Genomic DNA, 16,748 nt, shown 5'->3' on the forward strand with positions numbered 1-16,748 from the left:
TTTAATATTTTTTTTAATATTCCATGCTCAAGACCTATAAAGCACTAACATTTTATTGAGTTGCTGTATCTGTATATTGGTAATATTTTAGATACGATATTTCGTGCGACACGCATGTCTTAATAAAACACACTTAAATATTATCATATATTAATGTATTAGGTCTTATTCTTAATATATATTTTTGAAATAAATTTAAATATAGTATATATTATTATTTATTAAAATAAAAGATATTTTAAATATTTGATATAATTAAAATATAATATTAAAAATAAATAAAAAATTAATTTATATTCTAATATCAATAAATATTAAAATATTATTACGATTTATCTAAAAAATACTTTATATTTTATATGTATATATATTTTTTTATATTTATAAAATTTTAAAATTTATGTATCCCATATTATATCGCATCCGATATTAGTATTAATATTTGTGCATGATAGCTCATGAGGACTGATTTTAATTTTAGAAGGAAGAGGAATTAAAGATAGAGATAAGATGTGATTTCCGTAAAATAAGAGGATGAAATCTTAAATATAGGTAGAGCCGTCAATTGACTACACTCCATTGATTTTTGGTCTGAATTAAGTCACAGTCTTACGTGAAATCCCATCATATATATATACACACACTCACACTCTCAGACACGCCCCACTGCCAACATAACCAAACTCCAAGTTCCATTATTTTTCTCTCTCTTCTATTTTTTGTCCTCCATTCTCAACACGGCAATTTCATTCATTATGGTTTGAGTCTTTAATTTATCATAGCAGTGTATGCTTTGGGGGGTTGGAGATCACAAAGGCTCAAAATTTATGTGGCCATCGATATGTGGTTGCTAGGAATCAGAAGCAACAAGAGACTCCTCTGTGTTCCCATGGTGGTAGTGATTCTTGTCACCCTTTTCTTGCACATGTGGCAGTGCCGCCAGGTTGCTGCTATTCGAGTATTCCCCCGAGGAGATGAGCCGCCCAACGTCGAATTCAGCAGCCACCGCATTACGGCGGTGGCTACCAAGATCGCCAACAGAGATCTAATCAATAAGTACTTCAATGGAAGAACAGCAGCAGCAGCAGCAGCAACAACTCAAAAGGGCTTTGATGAAAGCAAAAGAAGAGTGCCCAGTTGCCCAGATCCTCTTCACAATTAACAAGTAGACAATTCCCATCCAAAATTTATCATCTTCTCTCTTTTTCTATTTTTGTTCCAGTTTATTTATCCAAAATACCCACGTTTTTCTCATCATTTTCTCTATGGTATAACAATATGTATGTTTCTTTCTTGTAGAATATGAGGGAAAACCGGGGGTATTTTGGTATTATTATTAAATTTAGAACAACAAAGGTATTTTCTTCTTGATTAATTTCTCTCTCGTTCCCTTCCTCCTCCATATGAAATGATTAATTATCAATGGTATTATGCTTGTATATAGAATTATTTGCTGAGGAACAATGTTCAATTTCACAGTAGCTAGCTAGTCTTTCTTTTTGTTCCATATACTTTGTTAATGGTGCCTAGAATTTCTGTAATTGTGGTACTTGAAAGTTGGAGCCTTTCTTTTACTATTTAGCCGTTTCCACTGAGTGTCTGAGAAGATATGTATATACCTATATATGTGTATAGCTAGAAGTCTAGATCAATAAGAAAGCAATTATGTTCTCCCAATGAAGAAACATTAGTACTGCTTTCCCCCCACTGTCAAGTGTCAAGGACAAAAAGAAAAAAAAAAAGTGTTGGATTGTTCGGTAAAAGTAGTAAAAGCTAATCTCCTTTATGGTAGAAGATTTGATCGAATGCACAGTAGTGTATATATATATTATTCTGGGTCTATGATCCATTTAGCTGCATTTGGTAAGCTTTTCACACTTTCCTGTTGTTTCTCTCTCACTTCCTTAGCAGTTAGCACATTGGGGTATCCTTCATTTCTCTTCTCACCTTTCGAAATATTTTGACAAAAGATCTGATCCGGAACTAACTTGCATCAGAAAATCTTAGCCGTTGGTTTTCACGGACTTATACAACTAGCTAGCCATATTTATTCGCATTTATACCGAACGTGTTGTCCATTTATATTGGCAGCTTGGTCTGAAAAATTAGGCCTTCTTTTATTTCTTCATAGTTGGTTGGAAAAGTAGTAAAGAGCTGGCATAAAATAAACTTGAAAATTAAAATTCAATCCATCCACCCCAGCAACTGTCTCCAAGCTAAGTCAGGTGAATTATTACTTTTGTTTCGTATGGAATTGAAGCACCCATATTAGAATAGAAGGGTTCAATAATTTAGTCTTAGCAGATTGAAGGAGTTAATCAAATACTTTTAAAGGATATCTAAATTTTGTTTCTAGCTATGATTTAAGAATACATCACACTTTGATTCTATTTTTGTTATTTAACATTTGAAAATACAGCTTGTAAAATTATTGGATATATGTACGTAAATAATGGTCCCATAACAATGATGGAGTAAACTCTAAGACCCACATATTTAATAAAATGAGTCAATCCTATCTCAATGAAAAACCAAAATTTGAAGTTGAGTCTAATATTTTTAGTGAATCGGAAGATCCATTTTAGATTGAGCGTTACAATTTACAGCTATGCTCTTTGCAATTGCATAGGTTTCCTATATTGGAATTGCTTGCACTCATGTGCATGTGCATGTGCTTCTGTGCATGCATTAGGTTCAAAGCTAGTGTTCATTTTTGGTATTATTTGAGGGGCATTCCATATGCGGTATTGTGATTTTTAGGATTTGGCATTCCTTTGATTTTGATATATCAAAATTCTAATCTCCCGGACCCCCCCCCCTTTTTTTTCTATTTCTGCTGAAATTCTCTTTCTTCTCATTTCTTTTTGGTAAGAAGTTTTTATATATATCTATTTTTTCTTCATTGTCTTGAATATATAATGATGTGGAAAATATATAGAGGGTATTATACAACTAACAATTGACCTAAAGGTAAGTGAGAAATAAAAACGCCGTACATCTATATACAAACAAATATATGAACATCACGCTTGAATAAATTATTATGAGAAATTTAACACAAGCTAAGTGAATTATTGTTGGCGAGCATCTTTTCTCATGTTGAATTATTGGTGATGTGTGGGTTCTGGTTCTGGTATTGCTTAATATGTGCATACACGATAGCAACATTATTTGGATAGAGTATTGATTAATTTGGTAACATGATTAATAATTTAATCAACTCATGGTCGTCTTGTGCCCGATCAAGAAAATGACCCAAATGAAAACAAAGAAACATAATCCCTATATATGATTAGACAAGTAAAATTCATTGACAAGAGGAGAAGAGGAAAAAGAGCACACAATAAAGGATAATATAGTAATTTTTTAGGTTGAAAATGTAGAGTTTAATTTTGATACGCTCTCCGTATAAAATATTTAGTATTGATACTTAATTACATATATTGTTTAGAATAATTATTTATTTAGTTAATATAAAAAGTAATTATTTTTATTAGTAATAAATTATTTAATTGAATACATGTATAAAATTGTTGTTAATAATTGTGCATTAAGATTGAATTATAAAAAATTGACTTTTCGTTGTAAATAAGAAGGGGTTTGAAACGTGGAGTTCGTGTAAAAAGATAATTAATTAAAGTTGGCATAATAAGATTGCAAATAAAAAATTGGAATTAGGTGGAGTTGTTGTCCTTAGAAAGCTTGGTTTGTTTTTTGTAATTGCCTTAGTGTCTGGTTGTAGGAAAATAGATGGATGCATTATTGAAAAGGCCAACATAGAGAGAAAAAGTGTGATTTGGTTGAATTCAAGGGAATTGATTAGTTTTTTGCTTTATGGTGTGAAGTTTTGATTTATGTGTTGGAGGGTACGTTAGAGAAAAGGCAAAGGGCAGAGAAGAGAACAAAGGGGGTCTCGTCTCGTATTCTGGTATTTTGGGTGCTTATGAGAGGGACTAGAGCAAGAAACTGAATTGGCAGGGAAACCGATGTAGCAAACCGCCACGTATTATGCGGCGAAGAAGATGTTTTAGTTTTAATAAAAAAGCTGCCACTGATTCGTAGTCTGCTAATTTGTCTTCTTGTATTTTGGATCTGGAATCAAATTCACTCTCTCTCTCTCTCGTATATGCATGCTAGTTATCTCTTCGATGCATTCCTTGCCCAGTTGCATTTCTCTCTTTCGTGTCACCAATCTTATACTTCTTTTTAATTTCCATCATTTTGTGTTGGCGTTTACCATTTGCTTCTCTAGTCATTAATTATTGTGAGACCAATATTCCCATATAGATACGGACCCTTGCCATTAATTTCTATGTCATGCTATTTTTAACCACTTTTCAGTTTTCAACATTCACATGGGTTCCTGCCTGGATATGCAAATATGCATACCCTAGCTAGTAGATGTGACAATAACATGATTTTGATGTATGTATGGGGTAAGTAAGTATTTCATATACATTTATACTTCCATACGTATAATGTGTTGTGTGATAGAGTAGTTGTGACCACTATCACCAAAATCTACCATGTCTGTATGTGTAGTTGCCAGCCAAGGGACACATATTTATGTGCCAAAGCCAAATCTGCAGCCTTTTGGAGATTGTGATTTTTTTTATATTTATTGTTTTATAAAAATATTTTCCGTACACTAAATTCAGTCACCATTGTATTTATACGTGTGATTTAATTTATTTCTAATAGTTGATTTTGGGATAAATATAACATAATTGGTTGTTTTAATTCATTCTTAGTGCAAGCTATAAATAAAGAAGTTCAACAATGAAGTATCTCTTCTTCAGATTTTGGAGTGCAAACTACCAATGACAAAACACCAGTAAATTTAGATTACAAAATTAAATTAAAACAGCTTAGTCTAAATATAATTTGACTCGATCAATTATACTTTAGTATAAATCTAACAATAATCTTATTATCAAACATTAATTAGTAGATGCACTTCATGAAATATATATAATATCAGAATTAAAGAGAATATAAGAAAAATCTGAAGAAGAGAACACAAATTAAAGGATTTATAAGAGGCAGGAGAATAAATAATCCAGATTCCAAACAGAATGAAAGCACCGCTATACTTTTATGAGAGTGACGTCAAACATGTATCAAAGAGATAACATTGCTTTGCCCAAAATGTTTGGATTAACTGTTCATAACAATCCCAAAAGCTAAGGCCTACATTCAAACAATTTACTTATCCAAGTCCGAAAAAAAACTTTTCCAAAAAAACTTTTCCCAAAAAACAAAACTAATGTTTTTCTAATTTAATTTTGATATCTGATAAAACTATTTTACACGTGCATCTAATTATAAAACTTTATATTAGCAAAAATAATTATCTTTTATCTTGACTGCATGAATAATTATCTAAAAAAATAATTGTGATTGCATGATTGTGTAAAATATTTTATACTGTCAATATATTAAAATTAAACTCAAATTTTTTATTCTTTTACTTTTTATATAACAAACAAGTTTACATGGCCAAGCTTAATAATTAAATTTTCTGATTCATTCTTTTAATTCTTCTATTAATATTTAAATGAGTAAATTTAAATATATATGTATATATATATTATTTTTAAAACATAAAAAATAAAAAAAAGTATTTATTTATAACTTAAAAAATTAAAACTCTTAATATTTCTCTTATTTAAATGGGTAATAATTTATCCTTTTTATTCGTCAATTTAATATTTACATAATAAAAATTTAACTATATATGGTTGATATTTCTATACAATTAATTAAAAAAAATTTCAATGGTCGGTATAATTTATTATTTTTTATCAGTAATTTTAGTCATTAATCTAAATTTTTTAGTTTAATAATCCAACAATATATTTTTAATTTATATTTTAAATGTTATTAACTAACTGCTAACCAAAAATAATAATTTTTGTTGGTCCTCTAAATTTCTTGTTAATTTATGTTAGTTATATAAAGTGTAAGCATAAGCCAATGTTATTAGGGGAGACAATGGGTAGGATAGAGTAGGATTTGGAGTCAATTCTAACCCTACCCGCGGGTTGAAATTTTTATATAAATCCAACCCTATTCTATCCGCGGGTTGAGAATATCACAATCCTAACTCTACTCACTCTTAATCCGTGGGTACCCAAATCTACCTGCAAGTTACAAAAAAGATACAACATTATGATATAACATGATGATAATTTAAAATAGAACTAAAGATCTTTTTTTAATGACTAAAGATCTTTTGCATTTAGTGAGAGGTTTTTGATTCAACATCCACTTGAAACATATTTTTACATACAAAAGTATTATTTGTACACCAAAATTAGCTACTAAAATCAGCCACCAATGTATTTGTGCATAAATACATGTATAATTTAATTTATTTTCAATGTGTATTTATATTCCAGTATGTATTTTATATTGGTAGCTGATTTTGGTATACACGTAACATAACTCTTTTATATAAGTATATAATATATACATATATAAGGTGCGTATTAGTCGAGTGGGTTGAAGTTCAACTTATACCCTATCCAATTCATACGAGAATCCTACCTATATCCTATCCTATTCGTTGCAGATCGAATTGACAACTCTACCCGATCGAATGAAGTCGGATTAGATATCCACAGATAAAGTGCGTATTACCATTTCTAAATGCATGTTATGTATGATTTCCTACTCTTTGTCAATGTGTTGTCATGCACGTTGGTTGAAATTTAAAAAGATGAATTTGATGGGTTATTAAAGTTGGGATTTTATTATTTTAACATGGTTCCCACCAATTTATTGGTCAATGTTATTTTTTTTCAATTTAGAGTTATGGTTAGAAGCATTCTAAAAGACTAAAAGTATTATTTTTTATAATATTTGTTAAGTTCGACGAATTAAGAATTAATTATTTGTTTGATTTTCATTTAAAGATTTATTATTGACTAATAAATTGCTACAAACACAAAACAACATTTAATTAAACGGACGAGTGAGTTAACCATTTGATTAACTTAAATTAATTACTAAATATACTATTTAAATATGTGAATTTAGTTAACAAGTACTTTTAAGATCTCAAGATAATCACATGTAGAAAATTTTAATAAAAAATATTTTGATTTCAATATCCCTTAATTAATGCCCTTAAGATTACATATTTGCACTAGTAGCTATTGTAGACTAATAAAAACATTAATTACCTCAAGATAGTCGCAATTTCCAAAGAATAGCCTAGAAAGATATACTGCCTAATACCTTGGGCATTCATTCCAAATACGTCGAGGATGGAGATTCCATGTTATTTTTAAACCATGGGCGAATATACTTCACACCCACAGTCTCTTCTGCATGCATACATACATAGTAACTAAATCACTCTCGAAGGAAAGCGATCGCAAAAAGTTTGATTTGCAATTAATTAATTGGGATAATTGAGAGCTATGATGAATCTAAGAAGTTGATCGAAATCCAAAAAATGAAAAAAGGAGTACGTGAGCTTCCCTTTTATTCAATTTTCACCTAACCAAAGCTAAAGAGAGACATGTATATATAGATAGATACAAAATGAAAGGAGTTGACCAAGCAGACTATATATGATGAAAATAAGTTGCAACGGGTGCCGCATACTCCGCAAAGGTTGCAATGATGATTGCGTAATAAGGCCATGCCTGCAGTGGATAAACTCGCCGGAGTCCCAAGCCAATGCCACACTCTTCCTTGCCAAATTCTACGGTCGCACTGGCTTGCTCAACCTCATCACTGCTGCTCCCAAAAACCTTGCCCCGGGTTTGTGAAACGAGAAATGACTGAAAACTATCAAAATTTATTGTTTTTAATTATTAGTTAATTATTAATATTTAAAAGTATAGAATAAAGTATATTGTTGGATTATTAAATTAAAAGAACTAAAATTTAAAGAATTAACTTAATAGTTAAATGGTGATCCCTAGCATTTCTCACGTAGAATTCATTGCATTTATATCTTTTTCTGCTTTTGCAGCTGTGTTTAGGTCTCTCTTGTATGAGGCTTGTGGGAGAATAGTGAATCCCGCATATGGCTCCATGGGCCTCTTCTGGACGGGACAATGGGCCCGATGCGAGGCTGCTGTCCGTGCTGTCTTGATGGGGTCCAAGCCCAATGATGACGTGGCACCTTTTCATTCCCCAAGCTGGGGGTCTTGTGACATACGCCACGTGCCAAGACTCAATACCGGTCTGGTCGACGTCAGAGACAGAACCGGGAAAATCTTCAAGCCCCAACCGCGAGTGGCTTTGCTGGACTCGGATGTGCTGAGCCAGATTCAGCCCAACCGAGCCACCAAGGAAACCGAGATCAACCTGGAACTCTCTCTTGGCTTCCATTGATAATTCAGCACAGTATACCATTGTCCATTGGGCACGTAGGAAGGAGATAGGAGCTATTAATTTCTTAAACTAAAGTTTGTTTGCTTAGAGATAACAGCATACTATTAGGCTTTTAATTAGTATCTGTCTTCTTTATTTTAGCCAGATGAAAGAGCTTCAACATTTATGATTTACTAATACTTTCATGGTCTCACAAATCACAAATTCACAGTCTATGTTTCAATTTTGAAAGTGAGCTGTTTGGGTACAGGAAGAGTGACCCACCTTTCATACATCAAATAACTTTTAGTGGCCATTAAAAGCTAATCATTCTCTTGGACTTGGACATTGAAGGATCTGCACACTCTACACCGTTTACACTTCCATGGTTTTACAACTGGAGAAATCTAACTCTCCACAATCTATCCGAAATCTTTTGTGACAAGTGGTTGCAGTTCCGTACAATTTCCCTTTTCATTTTTTAAATAAGTTTTTATTTTTTATCAATTGTTTTTAATATTAAAAATAAAAATAATACATATAATATTTCTCTTTTAAAAATATTTTTTTATTATTTGAAATAAGTTTGGAGATAACAATATCATTGTGGCAAAATGATAAAAAGAAAAAATATTTTATTTATTTATTCATATTTTAGATATTATTGTTTTTTAATAGAATATACTAGTAAAATATCAAACATATAATAATATAGACAACAAAAAATATATAATAATGTTTTCTCCGTTTCTCTTTTATATTCGATATAATAAAAGTGAATTACAATAATACGTATAATCACGCAACTTAGATCAATAAAATATACCCTTAAGTTTAATAAAATATAAAATTGCACAAATTAGATCCTGCAAATTAAATATCCACACAGGCGAACTGCAAATAAGTGTTTGGATTTCAGGCAGCACGAATGGCAGAGAGGGGCGATCTAGTTAAACAAATAATAATAGCATGGCTTGTAAAAGAGATACAGTAGGATTTAATTATTGGCCTGTAGTGGCAAAATTGTTATATACAAAGAAGCATGAAAAGGAAACAAGTTGATGAGTGATAATGTATCAAGTAGCAAAAGACTAGCTAGTAGCTACCATCATTCATGTCAATTATCAACGTTGCAAACAAAACATAAAACTTAAGGGTACATGGACGAATTTCATTATTAAGCAATCAACGGAAATGGTGCGGCAAATGAAGCCCTCTTGACGAATCTACCTTTCATTCTGGGCCTCTTCTCTGCATTCAATTTCCTAACCTCGTACCTTATTTTCTTGGAGAACAACCTTGTTCGGCGCTTCTCTCTGTACCTTGACACTCTTGCCTCTCTACCCCCGTCTCCCAATATTACCGATGATGGGTTACACCCTAATCCAATCATCAATTCACCATAACAATGATGAAGCTCTGTTCCCCCTGTTGCCTGTTTATAAGTACCACAAATTAATTAATTAATTAAACCTTCTTAACTATTGCACATAGACAAATTAAAGAAGATAATTAATAGTAGCATATATACCATGGTATGAGGCCAGCAATCATGGAGGTCCAAGTTTGGTTTGTGACCTGTAGTCCATGGAGATTTATGGCTACCACCCCACGCATTGATTACTCCCTCGTAATCTAGCTGCAGCAATATCTTCCTCTTCTTATTAATTGCATCTTCATCATCATTGACCTTCTCCTTATCTATCTCTTCAGTTTCATGAGATTCGTCGTAGTCAAAGCTCAACTGAAACGCCGTTTCTCTTCCAATCTCCATCATCATCATGTCATTATCTCCCTCCTCGAGCTTGCAACTACTACAGGTAGCATCCATGTGTTCCTGTTCCTGTTCCATTTCCACCTTCACTACCTTATTATTATTATTATCAATAAGACCAAGGTGTTCCATCCCAACGCACTCGTTCTCCATTCCCCTACCCAACAAGCTCTCCACATCAGCCGCAAACTCAGCAAGCTCAGCTTCCGATGGAAGAAAGCCATGCAAGTGAGAACCAAAGGAGCTCTTGCTCTCTTCGCTCTCCTTCTTGGTATTATTCTCAGCAGGACTGCATAGGTCGGCTACAAAGGGATCGAATACAGGAACCCTATAAAGAAGCTGCTCCTCGTTCTCTTCATGGGAATTCACTTCATCGGAGCCCTCGCCCTCTTCCGGCACCAGATGAAAAGGCTGCTGGTTGTTGATGCGGCTGCTCCAACAAGACTTGGATGTTGGACGAGTTGAAGAAGACGAATGATTGGTCTTACCACCGTTTCGGGGCGTGCGAGCTTTCTTTGTGAAGCCATGGTGCCACGTAGGTGCACAGGTAGAGGTAGTGTTGAGAGGGTCCAAAGTTGCGGCTTTCAAGCGCAGCCTCTGATGCCTGCGAGCGAGTGGGTTAGCGGAGTGAACAGAAGAGTCACATGCTTGGCAGAGGAAAGCATCATCGGCAGCACAGTACCACCGTGCTCGCTTCGTTATGCAGCTATCGCACGCTCTTGCCGTTTTGCCACCGACGGCGTTTGCCACGTTCTTACCCGACGGACTCATCAAGTTGTTGTAGTTGGTTTCAAAACTTGAAATTCAATTTAACCTTGTTTGATGGTTTTGTTAGTGAACACCTGGCACTAAAAAAGGAAAGGGAATGTAGGACAATTATTTTAGTGAGGAGCGGAAAAGAAAGAGGAGTGTGTGTGACCCACTTGGATGCGCTTTTGCAGTGCATTTAACAGCGAGAGATCGTTCCGCTTTGCACTTTTGGGACCTGTTGCTGGGTCCCACTTCAATTGGTGGGAGGTGAGGGCCTTATCTGCTTTTTCATTGGTGGAGATCAAAAAGTTAATCCAAATCCCTGCCTTCTCATTGGCTCCCTTTCTCATCAGACGGATTTCGGGTGCCCATTTCGATCATTCTCCCATCTCTCCAACTAATATTTACTATTTTTAATTTTTTATTAACACTTAAAACGCCGGAAATAGAAAAGTACATGCCCAACTCCTATACAAGCCATGAAGCCAACTAAATCAATTTTTTTAATTTAATTTTAAGATTCAACAAATTAAGTTCTATACTCTTTCCATATTAGCATTGTACATCCTCAAACCATTAAAGAGTCATTTAAATAAAAATGTCAAAAAGTCTTTTTTTAGATATTTTTAATAATTGAAATTTAATATATATAATTAATTATTAAAAAATATTTTAAATTTTTTTATTTGAGTGATTCTCAATCATAAATCACTTAATATACGCACTCTCATCTTCTCTTTTTCACTCCTCCTTTATCCATCGTGCCATTAACATCTGTCGCCGTTGACATCCGCCTCCCATCTCCTATTACATCGTCGTCGCCCATCGCATCGCGCCCCATCATCATGTCGCACTCCTTCGTCTCCCTCTCGCACTGCCGTCGCCCATCGCGTCGTGCTTCCGTCCTTTCATCGCACTCCTCCATCACGCCACAGTGGGCGCGTTCTCCCTCGCGTCGTCGTCCTTCATTGCTGTTGGAATATAATTAGGATCAATTATGATTAACTAGAATTATTTAGTATATCTAAATATTTATTATAGAATATTACGTCTTTATTATTACGATTCTCTTAACACTTATAAATATCCTTCTATATTGTATCATTTCAGACAACTTGATTACACCCAGTAATACACAAATCCATCCTCCAATTTAATCTCTTATTTCTAACATAATATCAGAGCCATGGTATCCTCTTTGAGGAGGATAAGTTGATTTTCTTCAGGTAAAATCACCATATTTTTCATACTTTTCTTCTGTGTCATTTTCTTTTCTTCTCTTTTGTTAATGCTTTGATGCTTTTCTGACCTCACCGATTAGTTCATCCACTACTTACTTATTCTCATGAAGAAACCATATATTTTTTGTCACTTTCTAATAGTTTGTCATCTCTTCGCACTTTGTCACTTTTCAATCGTTTTCTGACCATTTATCATCTTTTCAGCAGTTTTTTGGAAGTTGACCACTCTTGCAGCAGTTTTGTCTGCGTTCTTTTCCGGCAGTTCCGTCTGCCCTTCCTTCCAGTAGTTCCGTGTGTATTTTCTTGTGGCAGTTCTGTCTGAGTTTCTTAGCGGCAGTTCCATCTGCTTTTCCGTCTTGTTTCGTCTGCTTTCCATTCGATAGTTTTGTTTGTGTTCTCTTCCGACAGTTTCGTTTGTGTTCTCTTGTGGTAGTTCTGTCTGCGCTCCCTTCTGGCAGTTCCGTCTGCACTCGCGGTAGTTTCATCTGCGCTTTCTTTCGACAGTTTCGTCTGCATCCGTTCTATTAGTTTATGCATTTTTTATTTTGTTGTTTTAAATATGTTTCAAACTATAGTTGTCACTTGAGTTTAAGGGGGATGTTAGAATATAATTAGAATCAATTATAATTAATTAGAATTATTTAGTATATCTGAATATTTATTATAAAATATTATGTCATTCTCTTAACACTTATAAATATTCTTTTATATTGTATTATTTCAGACAACTTAATTACACTCAGTAATACACAAATCTTTCCTCCAGTTTAGTCTTTTGTTTCTAACAATTGCGTTGCACTCCCACCCTCACATCTTTGTCCTCCATCGCGTCGTGCCCTCCACTGCTCTTCTTTTTCTTTCGATGTGATTTGAATTTTTTTTATGTGATTTAGATGTTTTTTTCTATTTGAATGTTTTTGTATATTGTTAATATTTTTTCGTCTTCCAATAAAAAATGTATTGAATTTAGAATGCGAATATTACAAATAAACATATAATTATTAAGAAAGAAACATTCACAACTCATTGAGAATAAATTTTCAACTCATAAATTGTAATAAATAAAAAATAATAATCTTTATAAAATGAAATATTCAATTACTAAAACATAAATATTCACAACTTATTTTTTTCCAGGGTCTTGGAGTGTAGCTTAGATAAAAATTAATTGAGATTTGCTGTACCCTTGTTGATTACTTAGTTGAGTTGGCCAAAAATACATATCATTGCTCTTACAGATGACAATTGTTTCAAAACTTTATTACATGAATTACATTTCTTTTTTTTTTTTCAATCTTATTAGCGAAAGATAAAACAGGCTGATAAAAAAAATACAATAACTTATTTATTCATTATATATTTATTATTTGTAAAATAGAGTATGCTCCTGGCAAATATTATAAAACTTTTTTGAATACTATAAGCTGGTGAGCGAAGAATAGTATTATAGTAACTCATTATGACTAGTTATTTCAAATCAAATATTGATAACCCACTAATTGCAATAACCATAATTTATTACTTAGAAAAGAACATCATAATTTGAGAAGATGTATTTTTTTGAAATCCATTTAAGACTGATTTGAGTGTTGGAATATTTGCTGCAAGTACTCATATTTTAAGTTCTTCACTGTCAAAATATATGACATTAAGAGTAAAGCAATTCAAGAGAAAAATCACACAAGAACAAAGTCAATATGAGATTGTTTTGATAAGTTGATCTCTTAACTAAATATATTGAGTTCAAATCCTAAAAATGGAAAAAGAATTCTTATAAAAGAGACGTTTATGAATTCACACTACTACCATTAATCAAGTTGGATCAAATTAATGAAACTTAGCACATAAAAAAATTATAAAATGAAATGATAATTACATAACGAGGAAGGAAGGAAGAAGAAAGGATGAGTGAGTGGATCTAAAATTTCTTTTATCAGCATTCGAATTGCTTGAAAAATTAGAGTGAGACCGTTTTGTAAGGTTGTCTAGGTCCCTCGTTATACCATTGCCATACCAGGTTTGGGTTGTGCGGTCCCCTAATGCAACATTTCCCTTTCCCTTCCTGCTCATACTTCCTTGGCATTTTCCCAATTATTTCTGCTTCGACTTTGTGTGACCGTGTTGCCATTGCCCAATCCAACCCTGCCACCTCATCTTAGCCCCCTTCGTCTTATGCTACTACACAGCGTGTTATTTAATTTGGAAAGCCAAGTTTACTAAATGGTCACATCCATGTTGCTATTTATCCTAATTTTCTTGAAGCATCCAATATTATATTAGATTGTCTTAGATCCGGTCACTCATCAGGGTATTCTATCAACTAGTAATCCAGTACCCATGTTGCAGATACAACAGTACCCAATGACATCATACGCACATAATCATTGATTAATTCCATGATAGATGGAGTGCCATTTATGTATGTGCTCTTTAATTAGAAATAATAGTAAATGTAAAAGGTTTTTTAAATTAGTGGCTCGGGAAATACGGAAATTAAGGAGGGAAGGAAGGAAATTCTAAACGGATAAACAAGAAATTGTAGGGCCGTCAAAATGGGCTAAACCCATCGGGCCAGTCCGTTTACCCGTTTAAATGGGCGGGCTTTGCCTCTAAAATTAAGCCCGTTTAAATTTCGGGCTAAACGGGCTGAGCCCGATTAACCCGAAAAAAATGATGGGTTAAACGGGCTAGCCCGCGGGCTAAACGGGTGGTCCGTTTAATTTTTTTTTCATTTTTTTTTAAAAAAAAGTAACACTTTTAGCTAATATTTTTCCCAATCCGACCCGAAAATCCGACCCATCAACTAAAAAAAAATTTTTTTAAATGGTTTTTGACCTAAAAGTGGTATTTTTTATCAAAATATTTTTCAAAAAATAAAATAAAATGATAAACGGGCTGGCCCGTTTAACCCATCGGGCTGACTATAAATGGGCCGGGCTAAAAAATTTTGGCCCGCGAATAAAGCGGACTTAAATGGGCCAGCCCGTTTAACCCATGGACTTAATGGGCTGGGCCTAAATGGGCCGGGCTAGCCCGTTTGACAGCCCTAAGAAATTGAGGTCTACGTATCCAAAAGACGCATTGATTAGGAGGTTGACAAGTCATCCTACATTGATTAGTACTCTATGAATTTGGTTATCATTATCGCTAGAATAGAAATGAATGGACATAGTTAATTATAAAATGATGACAAGTTAAGATAAGAATTTGGCTCTAGTTACATCCAGCAAAAGGGATATTTATAGGGATGGGGAGACTTGTGAAAATTGGTACAAAAGGCTCCAAAGTCCAAATCGGAGCCATATGGGAAATGCAAGTGAGGATATAATGCGATGGGGAAATATGTCCATAAATTCCTCAACGTGATAAGGACACCCTATTGCAATCCATTTCCTCTCTCTTCCCACTGCACATGTCCAAGTGGAATCTTATAAATCTCATTTCTGCTTAGTTAGCTTTTTTTTGTGTGTGAGATGGATTGGATAACTCCAGTCTTGGGTACCACAAGACACCCACATTGCACACAATATTAAAGGACTCATATTCAACACTTGGCGCATTCGCCAAGGTTTGAAGCCGGCTGCAGCTGAGGCTTAGTTAGCTTAGCTTGGAATCTGACGCCATTTATCTTTTATTTCATTCTGATTTCTTAACTATGATTGGGCCTTCTTTATGGGCCATTATCTATTAATGGGTCTACAGACCAATGGTGAGTTTGTTGCCTTTAGAAGCACGATGATCAAACGAGGCCTTTTGCTACAGCTTGAGCATTGAGTTATCGTATATTTTTATCCTTTTTGGTCTTGATGGTATCTATCTAACTGATTAGGATTAGCACTCAGCAGAACCACTTGGGCTGTTCTTCTAAATACAGGCGGTTTGTCACCTAACTTTGGGCTTCTCTTAGATCCCATTAAGAGTGTCCCTTTTTGGATTTTTGGTCAGGGTTAAAATATAGGCTTTTGGGCTTTAGGCCGCTTCATGTACCAGAAAAAACCTACGATAATTTTTTTGTCATTTTTATTTTTTTTCTGTTTTTAAGATTTAGTAAAAAAAAATAAAATTTTATTTTCTGTTTTTATAAATTTTTTAAAACAAAAATATTAAAAAAACTTTAGCCAAACAAACTCATGTTCTAGAGACATTAAAGTTGCATTTGGATGAACCAAGTTGGGTTGGTCTAGTGGTTAGCTCACTAGTCCGCTTAAGTAAGTGTCGGGAGTTCGAATCTTATCTGCTGCATGCAGCGTTGTTTTGTATTTTATTTAATTTAAGATAAAAATACATATAAATCTAAATACGAAAAGGTCTTTATTTTTTTTATAAATAGTGAAAAATAGAATAAATGAGAATGCTTATTTTTTTCGTTTTAAATATCAAAATATATAAGAATAACTAATAAACAAAATAGGAGAGTATAAAAATTGTGTATCTAAAAAAAATTCTTCATAATTCATCATACATCTTCTTATCAATAACTTATTTAATCTTGAAAAACTGTTAGATTTATTGACTATAAAAATAAATATATAAACCCTTCAAGATTATTCAATTAAAAATGATGTGTAATAAAATCAAAATAAAAATTTAGAAACATTATTTACAAATTAACTATTTATAAACGTTATTAAGTTTAATTATTTATTTTTAAT

General features: G+C 33.3%; 2 protein-coding genes and 1 long non-coding RNA gene across 3 annotated transcripts; 2 read left to right on the top strand and 1 right to left on the bottom strand.

The window, feature by feature from the left end:
- The first annotated feature begins 660 nt into the window (after positions 1 to 660).
- Positions 661 to 1,375, top strand: LOC140175436 (uncharacterized). The gene is made up of 2 exons (XR_011866211.1): positions 661 to 1,165; positions 1,300 to 1,375. It is a non-coding gene; the product is annotated as an uncharacterized lncRNA (long non-coding RNA).
- A 6,019-nt stretch (positions 1,376 to 7,394) lies between these two features.
- Positions 7,395 to 8,531, top strand: LOC112712094 (LOB domain-containing protein 40). Its single transcript, XM_025764890.3, has 2 exons — positions 7,395 to 7,773; positions 7,988 to 8,531. The coding sequence occupies exons 1-2, from the start codon at positions 7,581 to 7,583 to the stop codon at positions 8,350 to 8,352; spliced, it is 558 nt and encodes a 185-aa protein (XP_025620675.1). The 5' UTR covers positions 7,395 to 7,580; the 3' UTR covers positions 8,353 to 8,531.
- Positions 8,532 to 9,305: 774 nt separating this feature from the next.
- Positions 9,306 to 11,105, bottom strand: LOC112712093 (zinc finger protein CONSTANS-LIKE 16). Its single transcript, XM_025764889.3, has 2 exons — positions 9,863 to 11,105; positions 9,306 to 9,766 (listed from the first exon to the last, which is right to left on the bottom strand). The coding sequence occupies exons 1-2, from the start codon at positions 10,874 to 10,876 to the stop codon at positions 9,509 to 9,511; spliced, it is 1,272 nt and encodes a 423-aa protein (XP_025620674.1). The 5' UTR covers positions 10,877 to 11,105; the 3' UTR covers positions 9,306 to 9,508.
- Between the last annotated feature and the right edge of the window lie 5,643 nt (positions 11,106 to 16,748).

This window comes from Arachis hypogaea, chromosome 9, assembly GCF_003086295.3.
Source record: "Arachis hypogaea cultivar Tifrunner chromosome 9, arahy.Tifrunner.gnm2.J5K5, whole genome shotgun sequence".
Taxonomy (NCBI): Eukaryota; Viridiplantae; Streptophyta; class Magnoliopsida; order Fabales; family Fabaceae; genus Arachis; species Arachis hypogaea.

What these genes read in the sequence shown, in the direction of transcription:
- LOC112712094 (XM_025764890.3), top strand. Translation starts at nt 7,581, where the DNA reads ATGATGAAAATAAGTTGCAACGGGTGCCGCATACTCCGCAAAGGTTGC. An exon ending in TCCCAAAAACCTTGCCCCGG is followed by an intron (nt 7,774 to 7,987) that starts GTTTGTGAAACG and finishes CTGCTTTTGCAG; the next exon opens with CTGTGTTTAGGTCTCTCTTG.
- LOC112712093 (XM_025764889.3), bottom strand. Translation starts at nt 10,876, where the DNA reads ATGAGTCCGTCGGGTAAGAACGTGGCAAACGCCGTCGGTGGCAAAACG. An exon ending in ATTGCTGGCCTCATACCATG is followed by an intron (nt 9,767 to 9,862) that starts GTATATATGCTA and finishes ACTTATAAACAG; the next exon opens with GCAACAGGGGGAACAGAGCT.